This window comes from Balaenoptera physalus (genome assembly GCF_965194825.1).
Source record: "Balaenoptera physalus genome assembly, chromosome: 6".
In the NCBI taxonomy this organism is placed as follows: domain Eukaryota; kingdom Metazoa; phylum Chordata; class Mammalia; order Artiodactyla; family Balaenopteridae; genus Balaenoptera; species Balaenoptera physalus.
The window spans coordinates 7,506,416-7,532,215 of record NC_138885.1 but is presented as its reverse complement, the minus strand read 5'-3'; the positions used below and the strand labels follow the sequence as shown (position 1 = coordinate 7,532,215).

The 25,800-nt window shown below is 45.0% G+C and overlaps 1 protein-coding gene across 1 annotated transcript in view; it reads left to right on the top strand.

Moving 5' to 3' along the window:
- The first annotated feature begins 974 nt into the window (after positions 1–974).
- Positions 975–25,800, top strand: part of MYO7B (myosin VIIB) — a 103,761-nt gene continuing 78,935 nt past the window's right edge. The window contains exons 1-2 of the mRNA XM_082465955.1: positions 975–2,284; positions 25,489–25,530. Of these exons, the coding sequence (XP_082322081.1) occupies positions 2,192–2,284; positions 25,489–25,530 (135 nt within the window). The 5' untranslated portion in view covers positions 975–2,191. The remainder of the gene's footprint in view (positions 2,285–25,488; positions 25,531–25,800) is intronic.

Below are 25,800 nucleotides of genomic sequence, written 5' to 3'. Positions count from 1 at the left end.
TTAAAGGTTAGCGGACTATTTGCACCTTGAGGAGAATTGTGGAAGTAGCACTAGGCCATGGGAGAGCCCAGTCTGGCCACACATATGACAGGGAAGAGCGTGCCCTGACTTCCCAGCCTCTCTCCTTGATTTCCAGGGCTTGGGGTACGTCAGCAACAGAAAACCCGAGGCTCTCGGAGAACTGCCCCTCAGCTGTCCCCTTTGAGCCCTGCCAACTGACACAGCAGTCAGGCCAGGTCCTTGAAGTTGTATGGACGCTGTTTGCTGGGAGGGAGGACTTGACGTGCCACTTGAGAAAGGTTAGCAACAAAACATTCAAGCCCCTTGTTTCAGTAAGTTCCCTTCTGCAACCTCCCTGTAATGACATAATGCAAATAAAGCTGTGAGCACAGACTTGTCCATCGCGGTGCTGCGGATGATAGTGACGGACTGGCTGCCTCCTGATGTCCTTTCAGGGATGACTGCTACACGAATGATGGAGCGCTTGTAGGTTGGACCACCATGCTGTCTTTTTTTTTTTTAATTAATCTTTATTGGAGTATAGTTGATTTACAATGTTGTGTTAGTTTCTGCTGTACAGCAAAGTGAATCATTTATACATATATATATATCCACTCTTTTCTAGGTTCTTTTCCCCTGTATGTCAATACAGAGTATTGAGTAGAGTTCCCTGTGCTATACAGTAGGTCCGTACTAGTTATCTATTTTATACATAATAGAGTGCATGTGTCAATCCCAACCTCCCAATTGATCCCTCCCCACCCTTTACCCCTTTGTAACCGAAAGTTTATTTTCTACATCTGTGACTCTATTTCTGTTTTGTAAATAAGTTCATTTGTACCATGTTTTTTAGATTCCACATATAAGCGATATCATACGATATTTGTCTTTCAGCACACTGTCTTTAAAGACTGGTGGTTAAAGTTTGGTACAGTGTCAGAAAATGCTTATGATTTAATGTCAGATGTAAAAAAAAAGAAAAAGCAGGAGACAAGTTTGTAAGTATCCCAAATGTGTTTCTATCAAATTTTAAGACAGGTTCTGGAGAGAGATGTCTTATAAGTCATTCTGTTCTACACAGATATTCTGTTTCACTATATTTTTTTGCAAGAGGACAGTGGAATGAGGGCTATAGAGGACCTAACCTGGTCCCGGGAGTCCCAAAGTAGGGGGCTCGCCATTTCCAGGAGCTGCTAGGATCAGCGGTGCCAATCCTGTGGGAGTGAAATGGTATCTTCCTAAACCAGAAGAGCCACCGGCCATGTGAAGCCCCCCAGAAGCAAGCATTGGCCCAGGAACTGGGTGAGGTTTTACAGGCCAGGAGGCTAGTTGGAGCCGGGCAGATCTTGAACACAGTGCTTGCGGGGAGTGGGTGGGAAGCTGGCTGAAAACCTCAGGGCCCACGCTTCCTCCAAATGGCCCTTCCTTAAGTCACCTCCCAATTCGCTTCCCTGCCTTTGTCCTGGGCTGGTTGGCTGTAAGGAACAGAAACTCCTTCAAGCTGTCTCAACAATGGAGTGTGTAGCAGAAGGAAGCTTCCGCGGAGCCCACTGCAGGAAGCACAGGAAGCTCAGGCAGCAGTGGCCACCGCCTCTCTCTGGGACCACGTGGTCTCTGCCCCTGTGGCTCTTCTACTTCACCCTTCTCTCTCCCACCAGCATTTGGCTCCTGTCCCCCAAAGAGGCCCAGGGTCAGGGCTGCTGCCCTGCTGTGGCCTCAACTCTGTCTAAAAGATGATAGCTAGTCCCTACACCTCTGCCTGGGGTTCCCTCCCAAGTCCTGGGGAAGGGACAGAACCTGACCGGCTCTAGTTGGGCCAACAGTGAGGACCCCCGAGGCCTCTCCTCACCCAGGGAAAGCGTTGCAGCTGAGCAGATATCCCCCGTGGACTCATTTTCCACCCACCTCCAAAGCCCTCACCCTCACTTCCAGGGTCAGCCTGTCCCCTTCAGCCTGGCCTCTCCCAGGACACGCTGCCTGATGCCCTTTTCTTCAGAAGGATCTGAATTTGCCTCATAGCAAAAATCCCCCCTGCATTCAGGTCCCAGCCCAAGCCAGCCCCCTCTGCTCCCAGGGACCCTCCTGGGAATCTAGTTGCCCCAGTGGCCTTTAGCTCTGGTGTAAGGCTTCCTGGCACCTCCTGTGTGTGCCCCCGATTAGGACATGGGGCGTTTGGGAGCAGAGCCCCCGCATGGGCTGCCTTGGAGTCCCCTTGATGCCCGGAAAGATACTCAGCTCCCTGGATGGATGGTCACCGTGGGATTTGGCTGGTGGCCAGCAACAGGTGTGTGGAATTGGGCTCTAATGGCCCTTGGGGACTCTCTGCTGCAGAGGCTGGGGTTAAAGATCGGACCGCCGGGAAGCTCTGCTAGCTGGGGCTGCAGGAGCCATGTGGGAGTGGGTGTGCCTGGAGCCCAAGGACAAAGTCCTGTAATAAATTACGTGGGCCCGGAGGACTCTGCCGTTTCCTCTTGGGGCCCTTCCGCCACGCTCTCCAACGCGCCCAGAGCCTTGGCACTGCCTCCTTGTCCAGCTCTTTCAGAGTGCTGAGGGCAGAGGGGAAGGTGGTCAACAAGAGCCCCACCCCGACAAGGTAAGAGAGCTCTTGGGGCCCTCTCTGTGTGCCAGGCGCCCCGGGCATGCATTCTGCCAGCTGGGGGCATGGGAGAGGAAGCGCCTCCCAGGAGGAGGGTCTCTGGGCAGGAGGTGGGTTGGGAGACACAGACCTGGGGAAGCCCTGTAGGGAACAATGTGAGAAAAACCTTGTCCACATGACCAGGAGTGAGCTGGAGAGCCCCTGCGGCAGCCTGGAAACCAGAGCCCCAGTGCAGAGGTCCATCCCGGCAGCTGCAGGGCCCCTGGGGGGCTGAGCAGGGGAAGGAGGAACAGGAGGTGTCCCAGGCTTCTGCTCTAGGAAGGCAGACACAGGAGCGGAGGGGAATGACAGGTGCCGGGGCTGCCTTTTTCCAGCAGGAGGGCCTCTGGGCAGGGGGGGAGCCTCATGGGGCGTGAAGGATAGCCTCGGCGCCAAGGACCGGGCACCCGGCAACGTCAGCCGTGCCATATGTGCCATGTCACTGCACACTGGTGTTTTACCGACAAGGAGACTGAGGACCGTGGGAGTTGAAGTGCCCACGCGAAGAAGCAAAGGGGGACTCGACTCCGAGGCCCGGGCTCCTCTGAGCCACCACCTACCTTCTTGGACAATTGTAGACAGGTGTGTTAGTCACCTCTGAGCGGCCTGGGCCCCCGGGTAAGGCAGGACCCTGCCTGCCAGGCCTCAAGGCCTTCCCTGGGAGGGGTGCTGTGCTGTGGGCAGAGGAGGGCCACCAGCCTGAGCTCCTCCCTCGAGCGGTCAGCGCAGTGGGCACCCGTCCCCACCTCCCAGAGGAGGGAATCTGACATGGACTCCCTCTGGGGAGGGGCTGACCACGGGCAGGGGGCGGCCCCATCCTAAGCCTCCTGACCCTACAACCAGGCCTCCCCCTCAGCCTCCACTCTATAACTCTGGACTTGAATTTTGTTCCAACCCATAAAACCCCCGAACTCCATTCAGGATTTTATTTTGAAGAAAACCAAAGCTCTGCGTGTGGAGCACACACGGCCCCCCACCCCCCAACACACACACACAAGGAATCTTTGTTCAGAAGCACTCAGCTCAGGGACTTCCCTGGCGGTCCAGTGGTGAAGACTCCGCGCTTCCACTGCAGGGGGCGCCGGTTCGATCCCTGGTCGGGGAACTAAGATCTCACATGCCGGCCAAAAAAAAGAAGAAAAGCACTCAGCTCAGTATCACCGCCCCTACCCTGGACCCTCTGGGAGCTGAGCAGCTAGCCCTTGCGGCCTCTACCCAGGGGAGCTGTGCGTGCGTGTCGTGGGCCCTGCTGCACCCACGCTTCAGCATGGCCAGGCCTTCGGGGGGGAGTGGGCCACAGCTCTGCGGAGGGGTGACACAGCAGGGGCAAACATTTCCCACTTTCCCAGATGCATTCGGGTAACTTGGTGCTTCTCATGTCTTATGAAGGAACTTGCTTGCACATCCTTAGTCTCCACGACAAAGCCCCCCAGGGAGGAACAGCAGGAATTATAGATCATTTTCACAAGAGAGGACATTGAGATGAAGGAGGGTAAAATCCTTTGCCCAAGGCTACTGGATATGCACGCCTTGAGGGCACAGACCGAACCTCCTGGTTCCTCTGGCCCCTGCACCCACCCAGGACCTGGTGGAGAGTAGGCCCTGGGCAGATGTATAGAGGAGTGGAGTTGTGAGTGGCAGAAAGAGAGGTCGGAACGAAGTCACATTTTCTAGTCCACTGCCATGTTAGACTGTCTTATCTTCCTCCTCAAGTAATCAAGCAGCCTGTATCACGTTCGTGCTCTGCCAGGCTGGTGAGGTGAGACTGACTGTGCAAAGGAAAAGTCACCCATCCAGGGGTACAGGCCTCACAGCAGCAGGAAGTCAGAGGTGGAGATCGCTGGGGCTGAGGACAGGTGAGGAAGGGGGAGGGACCGGAGTGGACTGTGAAGACAAGGATGGCTTGACGGCGATGGTGGAGGGCAGGGGATGCCCAGGCTGAGGAAGGGCCATCCTAAAGATGCAGAGGAGGGACTTCCCTGGCCTTCCAGTAGTGAGGACACCACATTTCCACTGCAGGGGACACGGGTTCGATCCCTGGTCAGGGAACGAAGATCCCACAAGCTGTGTGGCACGGCCGAAAAAAAAAAGTAAAGATGCAGAGGAAAGAACGTGCAAGTCCAGCTCGGGCACTGCTGGCTCCTGGCAGGAACCCAGCGTAGGTGTAGGGAGGCCGTGGGAAACGCTCTTCCCATGCTGAGAGCAGCATTCTCTCCTGCACTGTCTAATACAGCAGCCACTGGCCACATGTGGCCATGGAGCCCAGGGAGTGTGGCCAGTGTACCTGAGGGACTGAATTTTTAATTTTAACTAAGATTAATTTAAATTTCAATAGCCACATGTGGCTAGTGGCTACCATATTAGACAGTGCAGCCCTAGAGAGTGGAGCACGTCAGACTCGGGAAAGAGGTAAAGTGGAATAAACGAGCAGAGCCAGACAAGCGTGGGCTCAAATCCTGACTCAACCACCTACCAAGTATGGGACCTGAAGCCTTGGTTTCTTCATCGGTCAAATGCAACGACATCACTTACCTTGCAGCATTATTGTACAGATTAAATGAATGGACTACCATTGGAAAACTTTCAGCACAGTGTAGTAGGAACCCCTACTCTGTTTTGGGGGCTAGGGACGAAGTGCTGAGGGTACAGAAAGGGGCCACAGCACAATGGGAGACTGGCATGCACATGTGGATGTATCTATCAACCTCTCTCTCATCCATCACCTGCCTTATTCAAAAGTAAACAGAAGAGAGTCATTTGAGACAGCTTACAGAGATACGTGCAATACAACAGAATCAGAAATATGAATAAAATAAATGAGAAACCAAGATGAAGGAAAATTAAGGTAAATACAATGCAGCTGGAGAAAGGTTTGCAAACGAAGCTCCAGTCTATTTGCTAGACAGAGCTACCAAATGTATTCTGAGCTTCCTGGCGGATAATGCAAAAATAAAATAGAAGCAGCGACTAGATTAATAACGTCCTTGAGTTAAGAACAAGCCCGTTTCTGAGAAGAAGCCCATCTTTCCTGATGGGATACCACGAAGAGGGTACCAAGAGAGGAAATGCTATTGACATAAACGGTAAATTCAGGAGGGCTTCTCAAGGGCCGTCCCTGCCAAGCTCTCTCCAGGCAGGCTGACAGCACCCCGCCAAGGCAAAGCTTGAGGAAAACAATGTTCTCTGGACAGGTGTAAACCATGGGTTTCAGTGCAGGGTGGTGAACATCCTTCCCAAGGGCTGGCTAGGGTCTTCTGGGACATGAGAGAGACAGATATTAGCTAGGGTGGCTGAGGACAGAGTCAAGGAGGCTGCAAGGGGACTCTTAAGCCAGGTCTGGAAGAGTGGCCTGGAGATGAGTTTGGAGAGGCAGGGACTTCACCTGTACCTGCAGGGAGCCAGAAAGCACTTGAACCCAGGTGTGAGAGGGGACTGGATAAACCTAGTTTAATTCACTCACTGTATGACTTTGCAGGGGACCGGCAGCCCTGCTGAGTTCCCCACAAGTGCACTGCGTCTCAGGAGTGGGAGCAGAGCCCTGCTAGGAGGAGAGATTCCCCTGGGAGGGCCCCTTCACCGGGGCCACCCTGCCATCTCTGACTTCCCCTGCAGGGGCCAGGAGCCTGGCTCTGGGGAAACGGGGTCTCTCATTGTCTCACACTGCAAGGTTTTTGGCAGTGAGGGTGGCCAGGCCCTGTGCCCTCTAAGGGAAGACGGGACACAGGACTATACCTTCACATCCTCACCCTGGGTGACCTGGGCAGAAGGGAAGGAGCCCTGGCAAGGACCCAGGAGCATCACATCTCTGGGCCGGGGCACCTCTCTACACCTTCTGGGCGGCCAGTCACGTGTATTCCTGGAAGTGCCACCCCTGGACATCATCCCGAATGCCGGGCAGTCCTGGGTGGGGTGGGACTTGCTTTCAACAGAGGGTGTGTCTTTCTTCAGGCCCTCTGGGGCCCTGGGCTGCAGAGAGGGGCTGAGCTGTCCCTGGGTGGATCAGGGCCCACAGAGGGGCTTAGACTCTGGATTCCCAGGCCCTTTCCTGTATGCACAGCTGAACCCCGCCACACTGAGAGCTCCCAGCTCAGTGCAGCTGCAACTGCCGTGAGCTCTTCCATACCGCCCTGTCACTGAGCTTGGTGGCTGATCTGTGCAGGTGGTCATCACTGTGGGGACGAGGTGGGATTTCAGGCCCCTGGACAATCCTGTGAACAGTAAAATTAATAATAAAAGCAATCTCTGGATGTGGAAAGGCTCATCTCCCTCTGCTCCCCATGCCAATTCCCTTCTCCAGAAGAAACCACTGTCAATGGTTTAACACAATTACCTCTAAAAAAGATGTATCTCCAAAAAATATATCTTATAGCTTGTGTTTATTACATACTCATATATCAACATGTATTAGATGGAACCACGTGAAACTGCCGATATTTGACTTTCTTGACTGTCTGGAGTGGGTGGGCCAGCCCAGATCCCTGTCACCTGCTGGATGGTGCTGATTTCCACAGAGCAATGGCCCTTCCCACCTTTGCCAGCCCGTGCAGGCTTTGTTTTCCTTGCAGTGTCGGATTCTACGCTAGGGACCTTGAGCTCTGGGAGGGTGGGGAATAGGCAGTTAGCTGGTGGCATAGCGTATGTACCTTCCAAGCCTCTCAGTCTCTCACCCAGCCCCAGACACCCTTTTGACCCAAAGATGCTCGCATCCCTGACTTGGGCAATGCTTTGTCAGCCCTCTAGGATAGGGGCTCCTTCTGGTCTGGCAGCCCATAGACGAGAGTCTCAATTTGGTTTAGCCTCTTAGACCCCAGTCTGCTGATCTGTGCCCCACCCACCACCTGGCACACAACCCCCGGCCCACTCTGGTCCCTCCTGGTCCCTGCAACCTTTGATTTTCTCCCCAGGTCCGCTTTCTCATTCACCTTTCAGCATTTTCTTTCCCACTCCCCCAACACTGCTGTTCAATGATGACCCAGAAATGCATGTTAGTGGTGTGGTTTTAGACCTCCAGCAGCTCTGAGGACGTCTTTGGGAACCAGCAGCTTACCCTTCTCCCCTCAGGTGATAGTCATCCCCATTCTGATTCTTAAGATTAGGTAGACCCTGGGGCCAATGCAAGGTACTGACCACCATGGGCTCAGCCACAGTGACCTGCCTCAGAGCTGGACAAGAGGGTCTGAGCTAAGAAGAAGCATCTCACCTCAAAGGCAGGAACTTGCACATACCCCTGGGCTTCCCCTCAGGAGCAACCCCTTACCCGCCTTCCTGGGATGTGGGCGGGGCTGCTTCCATCCCCCAGGAGCCATTCATCCATCCACCTATCCACCCACCCATCCATCCATTCACTCAGCAATCATATCGTGAACTCCTTCTGGGATGAGTAAGGCACAGTTCTGCTCCTAAGTTTCTCACAAATGTGGGAGAAACAGAAGTGACATAAGAAAAAAACAGAAGTAAGGGATGACGTAGCAAGAGCTTCTGCATGTGAGACGTGTGTGCCTGTGTGTGAGTACATGTGTGCATGTGTATGTGTTCCTAACTCATTTCAGATCAAGTTCAGAGACACTGAGGTGAGAGAGAATATGGGGTATTTCAGGAACCGCATGAAATTCAGCACATCCTGGGGGAAGAGGTGAGATACAGGGCAAGCTGAAAAGGTGGGCAGGTTAGGATCCTGAAGGACCTTGAATGCTATAAAGATACAGCACACTCTTAGCTGTGGAGAGGCATGACATGATTGATTTTTTGCATCTTTTAAAGATTACTTGGTTGGCTAAATGAAGAATGATTTTTGGAGAGAACGGAAGAAGCAAGTCCACCTGGGAGGCTTCCATTCTACCAAGTGAAGGATGATAGGGGACTAAGGGATGGGCAGGAGGGGAGAAACCCTCAAGTTTTTCCTTTCTTTTAATGTCTGTTATCTGGTTTTGGTATTACGGTAATGCTGGCCTCACTGAATGAGTTAGGAAGTGGTCTCTCTGCTTCTATTTCTTGGAAGATATTGTAGAGAATTGGTATCATTTTTTTCCTTAAATGTTTGGTAGACTTTATCAATGAAACCATCTGAGCCTGGCATGTTCTTTTTTGAAAAGTTCTTAATTATTAATTCAATTTTTCTAGGTATAGGTATACCTAGGTATAGACCTATGTAGATAGTCTATTTCTTTTTATGAGAGTTTCAGTAGATTGCATCTTTCAGGGAATTGGTCCACTTCATCTAAGTTACCAAATTCGTAGGGATAGAGTTGTTCATAATATTGCTTTATTACCCTTTTAATGTCCCTGGGATCAGATCAGTTATCAATGGGGTGTCCCTCTTTCATTTCCATATTAGAAATTGTGTCTTCTCTCTTTTTTTCTTGGTTAGCCTGGCTAGAGGTTTATCAGTCTAATTGATGTTTTCTAAGAACCAGATTTTGGTTTCATTGATTTTCTCTGTTGATTTCCTGTTTTCAATTTCATGATTTCTGCTCTAATTTTAAATATTCATTTATTTTTCTTATTGCTTTAGGATTATATTGCTCCTCTTTCTCTAAGGTGGAAACTTAGATCATTAATTTTATATCTTTTATTTTTGAATTAAAAAAATTTACTGATATATAGTGGATTTACGTATTATATTAGTTTCAGGTGTACAGCATAGTGACTCAGTATTTTTACAGATTATACTCCATTAAAAGTTATTACAAGATAATGGCTATATTTCCCTGTGCTATACAATATATCTGTGTTGCTTAGTTTGTGTCTCTTAACCCTATACCCCTAACTTGCCCCTCCCTCTTCCCTTTCCCTCTTGGAAACCATTAGTTTTCTATATCTGTGAGTCTGTTTGTGTTTTGCTATATACATTCATTTGGTTTTTTTTTTTTTTTTTTTGGCTGCACCATGCAGCATGTGGGATCTCGGTTCCCCAACCAGGGATCGAACCCATGCCCCCTGCAGTGGAAGCTCAGAGTCTTAACCACTGGACCGCCAAGGAAGCCCCTCATTTGTATTATTTTTTAGATTCCACATATAAGTGATATCATACAGTATTTGTCTTTCTCTATTTGACTTATTTCACTAAACACAATATTCTCTAGGACCACCCACATTGCTGCAAAGGGCAGAATTTCATTCTTATTTTATGGCCAAGTAATAGTCCATTGTATATTTATGTACCACATCTTCTTTATCCATTTGTCTGTTGATGGACACTCGGGTAACTTCCATATCTTGGCTATTGTAAACAGTGCTGCTGTGAGCACTGAGGCACATGTATCTTTTCAAATTAGTGTTTCTGGTTTTTTCTGGATATATACCCAGGAGTGCAAATGCTGGATCATATGGTAGTTCTATTTTTAGGTTTTTTGAGGATGATGATAGCCATTTTGACAGGTGTGAAGTTTCTCATTGTGTTTTTGATTTGCATTTCTCTGATAATTAGTAATGTTGAGCATTTTTTCTTTTTTTAAATATTTATTTATTTATTTATTTATTTATTTATTTGGTTGTGCTGGCTCCTTCGTTGCAGCACATGGGCTCCTTAGTTGTGGCTTATGGGCTCCTTAGCTGTGGCATGCAAACTCATAGTTGTGGCATGCATGTGGGATCTAGTTTCCTGACCAGGTATCAAACCCAGGCCCCCTACATTGGGAGTGTGGAGTCTTATCCACTTCACCACCAGCTAAGTCCCCAAGCATTTATTCATATGCCTTTTGGCCATCTGTATAACTTCTTTGGAAAAATGTACATTCAGGTTTTCTGCCCATTTTTAAATTGGATTCTTTGGTTTTTGTTTTGTTTTTGATATTGAGTTGTATGAACAGTTTATACATTTTGGATATTAACCCCTTATCAGTCATATAATTTGCAAGTATATTCTCCCATTTAGTAGGTTGTCTTTTCATTTTGTTGATGCTTTCCATGCTGTGAAAAAGCTTTTAGGTTTAATTAGGACCCATTTGTTTATTTTTGCTTTCATTTCATTTGCCTTAGGAGACAGCTCCAAAAATTATTGCTACAATTTATGTCAGAGTGTTCTGCCTATTTTCTCTTGTAGGAGTTTTACAGTTTCAGGTCTCACATTTAGTCTTTAAACCATTTTGAGTTTATTTTGTATATGGTGTGAGGAAATGTTTGAATTTCATTCTTTTACATGCAGCTGTCCAGTTTTTCCAGCAGAACTTATTGAAGAGACTGTATTTTCTCCATTATATATTCTTGCCTCCTTTGTCAAAGACTAATTGTCCATAGGTGTGTGGGTTTATTTCTGGGCTCTCTATTCTGTTCCATTGATTGATATGTCTGTTTTTGTGCCAATATCCTGCTGTTTTGATTACTGTAGCTTTGTAATATAACCTGAAGTCAGGGAGCATGATGCCTCTAGCTTTGTTCTTTCTCAAGATAGTTTTGGCAATTCGGGGTCTTCTGCGGGTCCATAAAAAATTTAGAATTATTTTTCCTAGTTCTGTGAAAAATGTCATGGGTATTTTGACAGGGATTACATTAAGTCTGTATATTGCTTTTGGTAGTATGGACATTTTAACAATATTATTCTTCCAATCCAAGAACACAGGATATCTTCCCACTTCTTTGTATCATTTTCAAATTCCTTCATCAATGTTTCATTGTTTTCAGAGTACAGGTTTTTCACCTTCTTGGTTAAGTCTACTCCTAGTTATTTTATTCTTTTTGATGTGTTTGTAAATAGGATTTTTTCCTCAATTTCTCTTTCTTATAGTTCATTATTATTGTATGGAAAAACAACAGATTTCTGTACATTAATACTGTATCCTGCAACTTTACTGAATTCACTTATTAGTTCTAATCGTGTTTTGGTGGAGGCACTAGGGTTTTCTATATATAGTATCATCTCACCTGCAAATAATGGCAGTTTTACCTCTTCCCTTCCAATTTGAATGCCTTTTACTTCTTTTTCTTGTGTGATTGCTGAGTCTAGGACTTCCAATACTGTGTTAAATAGAAGTGGCAAGAGTGGGCATCCTTGTCTTGTTCCTGATTTTAGAGGAAAAGCTTTCAGCTCTTCACTGTTGAATATGATATTAGTTGTGGGCTTGTCATAAATGGACTTTATTATGTTGAGATATTCCCTCTATAACAATTTTGATGAAAGTTTTTATCATGCATGGGTGTTGAATTTTGTGAAATGCTTTTTCTGCATCTATTGAGATGATCATGTGCTTTTTTATCCTTCCTTTTGTTAATGTGGCATATCACATTGATCAATTTGTAAAAATTGAACCATCCTTGCACCCCTGGAATAAATCCCACTTGATCATGGTGTATGATTCTTTTTATATATTGTTGAATTAAATTTGCTATTTTTTTGAGGACTTTTTCATCTATATGCATCAGAAATATTGGCCTGTAAGCTACTTTTTTTTTTTTGTAGTGTCTTTGTCTAGTTCTGGTGTCAGGGGAATGGTGGTGGCTTCATAGAATGGTTTGTGGAGTGTTCCATCCTCTTTGATATTTTTGGAATAGTTTGAGAAGAATAGTATTAGCTCTTCTTTATATGTTTGGTAAGATTTCCCTGTGAAGCTGTCTAGTCCTGGGCTTTTGCTTGCCAGGAAGTGTTTTTGTTTTTCTTTTTTAATTACAAATCAGCTTCACTGCTAATGATTGGTTTGTTCACGTTGTATATTTCTTCCTGACTTACTATTGGAAGGTTGTATGTTTCTAAAAATATTGTCCATTTCTTCTAAGTTATTCAGTTTGTTGACATATAACTGTCTGTAGCAGTCTCTTACAAATTTTTGCATCTCTGTTGTATTGGTTGTTATTTCTCCTCTTTCATTTATTGTTTTGTTTATTTGTGTCTTATTTGGTTTATTTGGGTCTCTCTTTTCTTCTTGATGAGGCTGGCTAAAGGTTTATCAATTTTGTTTATCTTTTCAACGAACATGCTCTTGGTTTCATTGATCTTTTCTATTGTTTTTTGGTCTCTATTTTATTTATTTCCTTTCTGATTTTTATTATTTCCTTCTTCGGCTGACTTTGGGCTTTGCTTGTTCTTTTTTTTCCTTTAGATGGAATGTTATGTTGTTTATTTGAGATTTTTCTTGTTTCCTGAGATAGGCCTGTATTGCTGTGTATCCTTCTTAGAACTGCTATGCAGCATCTCAAAGATTTTGGAAAGTTCTGTTCACATTTTCATTTGTCTTAAGGTATCTTCTAATTTGCTCTTTGATTTCTTCATTGACTCATTGGTTTTTAGTAGCATGTTGTTTAGTCCCCACATGTTTTTGCCATTTTTCTTCCTGTAATGAATTGTTAGTTTCATACCATTGTGGAAAAAAAAAATTGATTGATATAATTTCTTTCTTCTTAAATTTTTTGAGACTTGTTTTGTGGCCGAGCATGTGATCTATCCTGGAGAACATACCATGTGCATTTGAAAAGAGTGTATATTCTGCTGGTTTTGGATGGAATGTCCTGTGATACGTATTCAGTCCAACTGGTCTATTGTGTCATTTAAGACCACTGCCTTACTGATTTTCTGTCTCTATGATTTGTCTATTGATGCAAATGGGGTATAAAGCCCCTACTATTTTTTTTCTTTTTTTAACATCTTTATTGGAGTATTACTGCTTTACAATAGTGTGTTAGTTTCTGCTGTATAACAAAGTGAATCAGCTATATGTATACATACATCCCCATATCTCCTCCATCTTGCATCTCCCTCCCACCCTCCCTATCCCACCCCGTAGGTGGACACAAACACCGAGCTGATCTCCCTGTGCTATGCAGCTGCTTCCCACTAGCTATCTGTTTTACATGTGGTAGTGTGTATATGTCCATGCCACTCTCTCACTTCGTCCCAGCTTACCCTTCCCCCTCCCGTGTCCTCAAGTCCATTCTCTATGTCTGCATCTTTATTCCTGTCCTGCCCCTAGGTTCTTCAGAACCTTTTTTTTTTTTTTTCGATTCCACATATATGTGTTAGCATACGGTATTTGTTTTTCTCTTTCTGACTTACTTCACTCTATATGACAGTCCCTAGGTCCATCCACCTCACTACAAATAACTCAATTTCATTTCTTTTTATGACAGAATAATATTCCATTGTATATATGTGCCACATCTTCTGTATCCATTCATCTGTTGATGGACACTTAGGTTGCTTCCATGTCCTGGCTATTGTAAATAGAGCTGCAGTGAACATTGTGGTACATGATTCTTTTTGAAGTATGGTTTTTTCAGGATATATGCCCAGTAGTGGGATTGCTGGGTCGTATGGTGGTTCTATTTTTAGTTTTTTGAGGAACCTCCATACCGTTCTCCATAGTGGCTGTATCAATTTACATTCTCACCAACAGTGCAAGAGGGCTCCTTTTTCTCCACACCCTCTCCAGCATTTATTATTTATAGATTTTTTGATAATGGCCATTCTGACCAGTGTGAGGTGATTCTTCATTGTGGTTTTGATTTGCATTTCTCTAATGATTAGTGATGTTGAGCATCCTTTCATGTGTTTGTTGCCAATCTGTGTATCTTCTTTGGAGAATGTCTATTTAGGTCTTCTGCCTGTTTTTGGATTGGGTTGTTTGATTTTTTGATATTGAGCTGCATGAGCTGCTTGTATATTTTGGAGATTAACCCTTGGTCAGTTGCTTCGTTTGCAAATATTTTCTCCCATTCTGAGGGTTGTCTTTTCATCTTGTTTATGGTTTCCTTTACTGTGCAAAAGCTTTTAAGTTTCATTAGGTCCCATTTGTTTATTTTTGTTTTTATTTCCATTTCTTTAGGAGGTGGGTCAAAAAGGATCTTGCTGTGATTTATGTCATGGAGTGTTCTGCCTATGTTTTCCTCTAAGAGTTTTATAGTGTCTGGCCTTACATTTAGGTCTTTAATCCATTTTGAGTTTATTTTTGTGTTTGGTGTTAGGGAGTGTTCTAATTTCATTCTTTTGCATGTAGCTGTCCAGTTTTCCCAGTACCACTTATTGAAAAGACCGTCTTTTCTCTATTGTATATTCTTACCTCCTTTATCAAAGATAAGGTGACCATATGTGTGTGGGTTTATCTCTTGGCTTTCTATGCTGTTCCACTGATCTATATTTCTGCTTTTGTGCCAGTACCATATTGTCTTGATAACTGTAGCTTTGTAGTATAGTCTGAAGTCAGGGAGCCTGATTCCTCCAGCTCCGTTTTTCTTTCTCAAGATTGCTTTTGCTATTCAGGGTCTTTGGTGTTTCCATACAAATTGTGAAATTTTTTGTTCTAGTTCTGTGAAAACTGCCATTGGTAGTTTGATAGGGATTGCACTGAATCTGTAGATTGCTTTGCATAGTATAGTCATTTTCACAGTGTTGATTCTTCCAATCCAAGAACATGGTATATCTCTCCATCTGTTTGGATCACCTTTAATTTCTTTCATCAGTGTCTTATAGTTTTCTGCATACAGTTCTTTTGTCTCCTTAGGTAGGTTTATTCCTAGGTATTTTACTCTTTTTGTTGCAATGGTAAATGGGAGTGTTTCCTTAATTTCTCTTTTAGATTTTTCATCATTAGTGTATAGGGAGGCAAGAGATTTCTGTGCATTAATTTTGTACCCTGCTACTTTACCAAATTCATTGATTAGCTCTAGTAGTTTTCTGGTAGCATCTTTAGGATTCTCTATGTATAGTATCATGTCATCTGCAAACAGTGACAGTTTTACTTCTTCTTTTCCAATTTGGATTCCTTTTATTTCTTTTTCTTCTCTGATTGCTATGGCTAAAACTTCCAAAACTATGTTGAATAATAGTGGTGAGAGTGCGCAACCTTGTCTTGTTCCTGATCTTCATGGAAATGGTTTAAGGTTTTCACCATTGAGAATGATGTTGACTGTGTGTTTGTCATATATGGCCTTTATTATGTTGAGGTAAGTTCCCTCTATGCCTACTTTCTGGAGGGTTTTTATCATAAATGGGTGTTGAATTTTGTCAATAGCTTTTTCTGCATCTATTGAGATGATCATATGGTTTTTCTCCTTCAGTTTGTTAATATGGTTTATCACATTGATTGATTTGCATATACTGAAGAATCCTTGCATTCCTGGGATAAACCCCACTTGATCATGGTGTCTGATCCTTTTAATGTGCTGTTGGATTGTGTTTGCTAGTATTTTCTCGAGGATTTTTGCATCTATGTTCATCAGTGATATTGGCCTGTAGTTTTCTTTTTTGGTGGCATCTTTGTCTGGTTTTGGTATCAGGGTGATGGTGACCTTGTAGAATGAGTTTGGGAGTGTTCTTCCCTCTGCTATATTTTGGAAGAGTTTGAGAAGGATAGGTGTTAGCTCTTCTCTAAATGTTTGATAGAATTCGCCCGTGAAGCCATCTGGTCCTGAGCTTTTGTTTGTTGGAAGATTTTTAATCACAGTTTCAATTTCAGTGCTTGTGCTTGGTCTGTTTATATTTTCTATTTCTTCCTGGTTCAGTCTTGGAAGTTTGTGAAGTCCCCTATTATTATTGTATTGTTGTCAATTTTTCCTTTTTATGTCTGTTAATATTTGCACCTATATTTAGGTGCTCCTGTATTGGGTGCATATATGTTAATGAGTGTAATATCCTCTCCTGATATTGATCCCTTTACCATTATATAATGCTCTTCTTTGTCTTTTGTTATAGACTCTGTTTTAAAGTCTCTTTTGCCTGATATGAGTGTTGCCACCCCACTTTCTTGTCATTTACATTTTAAAAATAGATTTATTTATTTATTTATTTATTTATTTATTTATTTATTTATTTTTGACTCCATTGGTTCCTTGTTGCTGCACATGGGCTTTCTTTAGTTGCAGTGAGAGGAGGCTACTCTTCGTTGTGGTGCACGGGCTTCTCATTGTGGTGGCTTCTCTTGTTGTGGAGCACAGGCTCTAGGCACGCGGGCTTCAGTAGTTGTGGCTCACAGGCTCTAGAGAACAGGCTCAGTAGTTGTGATGCACAGGCTTAGTTGTTCTGTGGCATGTGGGATCTTACTGGACCATGGCTTGAACCCATGCCCCCTGCATTGGCAGGCAGATTCTTTACCACAACACCACCAGGGAAGCCCTTGTCATTTACATTTGGATATCTTTTTCCATCCCCTCACTTTCAGTCTGTGTGTGTGTTTAGCTCTGAAGTGATTCTCTTACAGGCAGCATATAGATGTCTCATTTTTAATCCAATCAGCCACCTTATGCCTTTTGATTGGAGCATTGCCATTTATTGCTTGTCTTCCAGTTGTTTTGGTAATCCTTCCTTGTTCTTTTCTTCTTCTTTTAGTTTCTTCCCTTGTGGTTTGCTGATTTCGTTTAGTGGTATGTTTCTGTTCTTTCTCTCTTGTTTCTGTGTATCTATGGTAGGTTTTTGATTTGGGATTACCATGGGGTTCATATATGTTGACCTATAACTATATTTAATTGTTTTAAACAGGTAGTCCTGTTAAAATTAAATTAAAATTAAAATTAAATGTGTTAATTTCAAACACATTCTAAAAGAGCTACATTTTTTATTCTTTTCCCCCATACTTTGTGTTTTTGGTGTCATATTTTATATCTTCATGTTTATACCTTTACTGATTATTGTAGTTATACTTAGTTTTATTTTAATTTTTTTTAGTTATACTTAGTTTTATTTTAATTTTTTGTCTTTTAACCTTCATACTAGCTTATTTAAGTGGCTGATCCTCAGCCTTTACTATATATGTGCCTTTACTAGTGGGATTTTTTTCTTTCCTATAGATACTTACTTCTTCTTATAGCTTTTTCTTTTCCACTTTGAGAAGACCCTTTAACATTTCTTTTAGAGTTATTTTAGTACTGATGAACTCTTTCAGGTTTTGCTGGTTTGAAAAGTTGTTTATCTCTCCTTGAATTCTAAATGATAATCTTGCTGGGTAGAGTATCCTAGATTTCAGGTTTTTCCCTTTCAACATTTTAAATATATCATGTCACTTCCTTTTGGTCTGTAAAGCTTCTGCAGAAAAACCAGCTGAGAGTCTTATTGGGGTTCCCTTGTATATAACTCTGGTTTTCTCTTGCTGCCTCTAGAATTCTCTTTTTTCTTTAACTTTTGCCATTTTAATTATGATATGTCTTGGTGTGGGTCTGTTTGTGTTCATCTTGTTTGGGACTCTCTGTGCTTCCTGTACCCAGATATCTGTTTCCTTCTTCAGGCTTGGGAAGTTTTCAGCCATAATTTCATTAAATACATTTTTTACTTTCTTCTCTATCTCTTCTTCTTCTGGGACTCCTATGCTGTAAATATTGGTACACTTGATGTTGTCCCAAAGATCCCTTAAACTGTTTTCATTTTTAAAAATTTGTTTTTCTTTTTACTGTTTTGTTTGGGTGATTTCCACTATTCTACCTCCAGATCACTTATGTGTTGTTCTGTATCACCTAGTCTGTTGTTCATTCCTTCTAGAACACTTTTCATTTGAGTTATTGTATTCTTCAGTTCTGACTGGTTCTTTTTTATATTTTCTAGTTCCTTGTTAAAATTCTCCCTTGTTCATCTATTCTTTTCCTTAATTCAGTTAACATTGTTATTACTAATGCTTTGAATTCTTTATCTAGTAAATTATTTATTTCTGTTTCATTAGTTTTTTTTTTTTTAGGGGTTTTCTCTTGTTCTTTCAATTGAGACAAATTCTTCTCTCTTCTCATTTTAATTATCTTTCTCTGTCTCTATGAATTTAAGTGAAATTGTTACCTATGGTGGTCTTGAAAGTGTGTCCTTATGTGGGAGCATCCCTATACATTTTGCTTGTGCCCAGTGGCTTTGCTGGGAGAGATGGGTTTGATGTGAACACAAGTGATGTCTTTCCCCAGGGTGTGTTGGCAGCTGTCTTCTTGGTAGTAGGTGGGGCTGGAGAAGGAGGGGCTAGGGCTAGAGCCAGGTGTGAAGTGGGGCTTACCCTTTCCTCAGTGGCCAACGTTGCCTTATCAAGGGTGGGGTTACGTCTCAAGTTGCTGGAACAGAAGCCCTGAGTGTCAGGTGTGAGCTGGCTAAGTTCCCTGTAAGTGTGTGCTCTTCCCCCTCCCAGCACCAGCACCTTCAGCCCCAGAGGGGAGCAGAGCTGGAGCAAGAGGCGCTGGACTGGGTATTCAATGAACGTTGGGCACAGAATATGTTGATATGGCCACTGTCAAAGATCTGGAGTGCCTCTGATGTATCACTTGTGCAATCACCAGTAATGATGGCCCCCTCCCTGCTCAGAAGCTGCTTAGTGTTTGAGCTGCCACAGAGTCTCATAGCCAAGCTTTTTCCTTGGTCATGGCAGCCCTCACTCCAGTGTGGAGCTGTGACGTGGGGCAAACAGTGCTGGAGCATTTGCTCAGCTCAGGTTAGGGCACGCTCTGGGGTGGTCCTGGGAAACCAGTCAGCCAGCTGTGTGGTTTCAATCTGCCCTCTCCACCCTGCTTCGGGAGCAGACAGGTGTTCATGTGTTCCTCACAAGCAAAGTACAGGATTTCCACCTCCCTCCTGTTAGTCCCACTTGCCCTCCAATGAGCCAAGGGGGTTTGTCTTCCCTTTGTCAGACCCCAGGGTTAGAACACCCAATATGTTGCTCAAACTGCTCCCTCTCCAGGGAGGGTCTCTGCCCATGTAATCTCTCTTTTCTTCTGAGTCCCCTCCCAGGGGCACAGACCCCCACCTGACAGCTTCTCTTCCCTTCCTACCCAATTTTGTGTGTATCTTTCTTAGAGCCTTGGTTGTACAGGAGTCTTTCTGTCACTCTCCAGTTAGTTTTCCGCAAGAATTGTTCCATATGTAGATGTATTTTTGATATGTTCGTGGGGGGAGGTGAGTTCTGTGTCTTCCTACTCCACCATCTTGATTTGGATCCTCATCTTTTTAAATATAGTCTTTCAGTATTATAAATTTCCTTCTAAGCACCGCTTTCACTGCATTCCACAACTTTTAGTAAGTTGTATCTTCATTTTCATTTAGTTGAAAACACTTTAAGAATTTTCTTGAGACTTTGACTTGTGTTATTTATAAGTATGTTTCTTAATCTCCAAATATTTGGGGATTTTCTAGCTATTTTGATTTCTAGTTTAATTTCTTTGTGGTCTGGCAACAGACATTGTATGATTTTTATATTTTAAGTTTCCTCAGGGGTGTTATGGCCCAGAAGGTGGCCTATCTTGGTGAATGTTCCATGTGAACTTGAGAAGAAGGTATATTCTGCTGTTGTTAGATGAAGTATTCTACAAGTGTCAATTAGATCCAGTTGACTAACAATGCTATGCATTTCAACTATGTACTTATTGATTTTATGCCTGCCAAGTATGTCATTACTGATAAAGGGGTGTTAAAGCCTCCAATTATAATAGTGGATTTATCTTTTTCTCCTTATAGGTTTATCAGTTTACCACATGTATTTTGATGCTCTGTTGTTACACACATACATGTTAAGTAAAGTTATGTCTTCTTTGGAAATTGGCCCCTTTATTATTATGTAATTCCCCTTTATATTCCTCATAATTTTCCTTGCCCTGAAGTCAGCACTACCTAAAATTAGTATAGCTACTCAGCTTTCTATTTTTTTTAAATATTTATTTATTTATTTGGTTGTGCTGGGTCTTAGGTGTGGCAGGGGGGCTCCTTAGTTGTGGCTCGCGGGCTCCTTAGCTGCAGCTCCTGATCTTAGTTGCGGCTCACCAGCTGCTTAGTTGCCACACATGGGCTCCTTAGTTGCAGCTCCAGGGTTCCTTAGTTGCGGCTCACTGGCTCTTTAGTTGCAGCACATGGACTCCTTAATTGTGGCATGCAAACTCTTAGTTGTGGCATGCATGTGAGATCTAGTTCCCCGATCAGGGATCGAATCCAGGCCCCCTGCATTAGGAGTGCGGAGTCTTATCCACTGCACCACCAGGGAAGTCCCCAGCTTTCTTTTGATTAATATTAACATGGTATATTTTTCTCTATCTCTTTATCTTTAATCAATCTGTGTCTTTATATTTAAAGTGAGTTTCTTGCAGACAACTTATAGTTGGGAGCCTCAAGCTTTTAAAAGATGAAATCTTCAGATCCTAGTGATCATTTAGATATGAGGATCATAGGATGACTCAAGTGTTTTCTTCAACAATTGCTAGTTTCATTCACTGAGATAAAGAATGAAGGGGAAAGAGCAGATTTAGGGACAGAGGAGATGTGTGGTCATGTTGAGTTTGTTGTACCCATGGCCTATCTGCTGGAGATATCCAGAGGCTAGGGCCTTGGTGGAGCTGGAGTTCCGGATAGAGATGAGGGTTTGAGACATTGACTTCAGACTCAGAAATGGTTTGATTCTGTCAGTGGCCCTGCAAGAGGGTGGGAATGTGCAAGGGGAGTGGACAGACTGAAGGAGAATAGAATGAGGACCACCATATCAATGAGAATTCTTTGGTTTCAATGACAGAGTACAGATGGCTTAGCTCAAATAACAAAGTGCAAAAAGTCAAAGACAGGATTTCTGTCTTTTGTTTCATTCCCTCCTGTCCTTCCAACTTTCTTCTCTCATATCAGCTATTTTCAGGACACTAGGACCATAGCCCCTGGCAGTTCTGGAATCACATTTCAGAACTTTGCAACTAGAGAAGAGAACGAATCCCCAGCTCCAATTCAGAACATCTCAGGGAAAGCCCTTTCTTGGATCGCATGCCATCTTTGAGGTACCATGATTCATGGTTCCTATCAGAAACATTTTGGACAAAGGGAGGAGAATTTCCCTCAAAAGAAAATAGGGGAAGGCACATCAGGCAGACAAAAACAACCAGCATCTCCCTCAGACACCAAGAGATCAAGGTGAGGGAAAGGGCCCTGGGAGGAGATTGAGGGGACCCCCAAAAGCAACGGAATGACAGGGACGTGTAGTCCTGCAGAAGCCAAGGGGGCATGCTCAGGGAACAGGACATGGCTGAAAAAGTCCTGGCATGAACTTGAGCAATGTTGGCCCTGGAGGGGTTGGTGCAGCATTTGTGGGTATGTGTGTGTGACCCAAGGCTTGGGAAGGCATGAAGGGTGAGATAGTGGAGGCAGCATGATGGGGCAACTCTTTCAGGCAGTTCAACTGTGGAATAGAAACAAGAGGAGGGCAATAGCTGGAGGCGGTCATGAGGCCAAGAAAATTCATTTTAAGATAGACAAAACTTGCATCTCTATGCAGGGAGGAAAACCAGAAGAGTAAGAAAGAATGAAGATGTGAGAGGGAGAGGTAATTGTATTAGTTATCTACTGCTGCATAACAAATTACTCCAAGATTTTGCAGCTTAAAATGACAAATATTTATTTCCTCACCCAATTTCTGAAATCCAAGAACAGCTTATCTGGGTGGTTCTGGGCCAGGAACACTCACCAGGTTTATATTCATTTTCTAGGGTTGCCATAACAAAATGTCACCGACTAGGCAGCTTAAACAACAGATATTTATGTTCTCATAATTCTGGAGCTGGAAGTCTCAGACCAAAGATGTTGGCAGGGGTGGTTCTTCCCAAGGCCCCTCTCCTTGGCTTGCAGACAGTTGCCCTCTTGCTACTTTGTCCTCATATGGCCATCCCTCTGCATGTACAGCTCTGGTATTTCTTCCTCTTCTTACAAGGATATCAGTCATGTTGGATTACGCCCCACCCTCACAGCTTCTGTTTAACTTCACCACCTCTTTAAAAGGTCTTTATCTTCAAATACAGTTCCATTGTGAGGTACTGAGGGTTAGGACTTTCAACATATGAACTTGGTGAGGGGTTCACAATTCAGCCCATAACAAGGTTGCAGTCAGGACGTTGGCTGGAGCTCTGGTCATCTGAAGCTTTGACCATGGCTGGAAGATCTGCTTTCAAGATCACTGGCTGTTGACTGGAGACCTGAGTTCCTCACCACCTGGGTCCTCCTTGGGGCTACTTGAGTATCCTCATGACACGGCAGCAGCGATCTCAGACAGAGCAAGGAGGAGGACACAGAGCCTTTTATGAACTAGTTTCAGAAGCTACACTCCATCACTCTGACCTCATTCTATTTGTTAGAAGGGAGTCACTAAATCCACATCCACAGTAGGGAGAATGAGTCTCCATATTTGGAAGGGAGCAGTGTCAAAGAATTTGTGGGAGTATTTTAACCACCAGAGTAATTGATAAAGCAAAAGCCCTGATGGAGGAGGCCAGAGAGGGCAGGGCTGGAAGGGTTAGTGTGGGGCTGTCAGGGGGCCCCTTCCCCTGGGCAGTCCCTTAAATGTCCTCAGATATAGGGAAAGGCAGGGAGTGGGCAGAGCTGGAAGCTGAGGGTGATTTTTCTCTCTTTTTTCAATGACACAGATCAAGGTGTTCTGCAGAGTGAGTAGTGGGAGGAAGATTTGAAATAAGAGTGTTGCTGGGTTTTTTTTTTTCCAGAAAGAGCTGACCAGGGCCCACTCAAGTGTCCCTGAGCATTTCTAAGGTCGTAGGGGAGGTGCTGCCCCTGTCATCAAGATGGTGTGACCCATCCTTGGTGTGCTCAGCTTGGTGCTGGGACTTTGCAAGGTGCGAGCAGGAGTCAACAACATTCACAAGACAGGGGTGGACCAGAGGGGTCCACAGAGAGTGCAGCTTATTGTACTTTATTTTTGTATTCCGTTTATGGGTACTTACAAAACCACTTTGTTCCGGAAAAGATGTAAGTCAGTTTCTAGGCAGGTTGGGATAGAAATGAAGCTCGGATGCCTGGTTGATAGAATGGAGTGCAAAGCAAGGGCTGAGGGGTCGTGATGAAATGAGGGAACAGTGGGCCATGGGCAGAGGGCCTGGTGCTGCCCTGGGGTGTGGCTGGAGGGTGGCAGCTGGAGGACATGGCTTCTGAAGTGGAGAGGTTCTGGGACACAGGAAGACCAGGGCCAGTCGTGGGGGAGTGGAGGTCAGTGGTCTGGGGACCGGAGGAGTGAGAGTCCAGAACACTTGGCAGGTTCATCCCCCAGGGATGGCAGGACTGGTGGGGGGCACCTATGGGACAGATCCTGGTGTCTGGAGAGGGATCATGTCCATGGAGGTCAGTGCCATGGGTGAGGGGGTAGAGGGCGACAGAGCTAAAGAACATGGGTGAGCCTCAGATTCCTACCTGGGGTGGAGAAGTGAGGGGCCAGAGACACAGTGGGGAGCGAGAGGCAGGCAATGCCCTCTGCGTCTTTCCCACCCACCACCTCATTGCAGTATGTGAGGCGCGGAGATGGACCAGCCTCCCCTTGAAAGAGCTGTAGCCTCAGACCCTTAAAAAGGAATCTCAATCTGATTACTACCACCTTTTACATTGTAGGCACTCAACAAATGCCAGGAGGAGTAGATTGCCATAAACATATAAATGCTCACACACTAAAGAAAAATTGGAATAAGAAAATTCTTTGTCCAGCAGAACAGAGTGGCAAAGACTCTCTGTCACATTCACCCACTACCTACACCTCTACTCTCCTCTTACCTCCCAACTTGGTCTGCTCAACCCAAATGTGCTGACCCCTCACATCCTTTGCACTTTTCCATCTGCCTTTGCTAAAGTTGCAGCATCCCTAGAGAATCGCTCCCCCTCCCCTTTTATTTTGGTCTCGCGGCTTGCAAGATCTCAGTTCCCTGACCAGGGACTGGACCCGGGCCACGACAGTGAAAGCCCTGAATCCTAACCACTAGGCTACCAGGGAATCCCTGAGAAGGCCCCCTCTTTCCTTCCACTGTGAATTCTTACAAATCTGGCAAAGCCATTGTCAAAGGACATCCTCTCCAAGGGCTTCGTTCTCTGTTTCACTGAACAACTATTTCCTGGATCCCTCCTTGGAGCAAGTCTGTGTTAGAAGCAGGGAGCATATGATGAACGAAAAAGCCAGTACCTGCCTCCCGCAGCTCAGTGGGGCAAGGCTGGGGATGGGTGGGGCTCCTCCTTGAGATCAGGGCCTCCGCCCTCCCCTCCCCTCCCCTCCCCTCCCCTCCCTCCCCTCCCCTCCCCTCCCCTCCCCCACCTGCTGGCAGCTACACAGGCCCGCTTGTGTGCTCCCAGGGCAACGGGGAGGATGCCAGGTGCTGCGGACAGGTTTGCAAGGAGGCAGGTCCAGGTTGAATTCCCAGCTGTGCTACTGATCAACGGGTCACCTTTCCTTTGTTGAGTTCCATGAGTGAAATGGGGGATATCTGTGTTTTGGGGGTGTCTGTGAGGTTTATTTATTTATTTTTGACTGCGTTGGGTCTTCTTCTTTGCGTGGGCTTTCTCTAGTTGCGGCGAGCAGGGGCTACTCTTTGTTGTGTTGCACGGGCTTCTCATCGTGGTGGCTTCTCTTCTTGCAGAGCACGGGCTCTAGGTGCGCGGGCTTCAGTAGCTGTGGCTCGAAGGCTCTAGAGCGCAGGCTCAGTAGTTGTGGCACACGGGCTTAGTTGCTCCACGGCATGTGGGATCTTCCCGGACCAGCGCTCGAACCCATGTCCCCTTCATTGACAGGTGGATTCTTAACCACTGTGCCACCAGGGAAGCCCCTGTCTGTGAGGTTTAGATCAAGTATGTTGTGTCTCTAGTTCTGCTGGCTGCTTCCCTCAGCACTCCATGTGGTGTAGGGTGATGACTGGTGTTCACAGATGTCTGACCAGACACAGCTTGAGCTTCTGGATGGCAGGGATGGTGTCCTAAGGATGTTCAGAACCACCGCACTCCTAGTTGAGCCCAGTGCCAAGTGCAAAATAGACGTTCAGTAAAGATGAGATAGGATGGACCAAGCGGAGAGAGCCTCCTCTCACACTTGTGGTGTGACTATGACTCATCCGTCCATTCATTGAAGAGTCATTTCTCGGCCCCATGCCAGGCACTCAGAGCCACGCTGATGAACACACGTGGCTCCTACCCTCCAGGGCTCCAAGTCAGGGCCACGAGGACTGACTTTCTGCTTTCTCTCTGCAAACAGGCTGTCAGGAGCGGCTGCCTCAGGATGTCGGGCTTGAGACTGGTAAGAATTGCATCTCTTCCATCGAGGGGTTGTTTGTGGGAGTTGCCCAAGGCTGAGTCAAATCATTCCCAAGGAAAGAAGAAGAGAGGCAATGAGACCCTATAAGGAAAATACCAGAGACAGGGAGTTTGGAGGAACAAGACAGATTGTCTTACCTAAAGAAAATGACCTTGGCCAACCTTTGGGCTTTGGCAGGGGGACCACACTTGCACAGTAATCCCTCACTTTTATTCAGGGCTTAAAATGTCTTGAAAAAACACACTACAATAT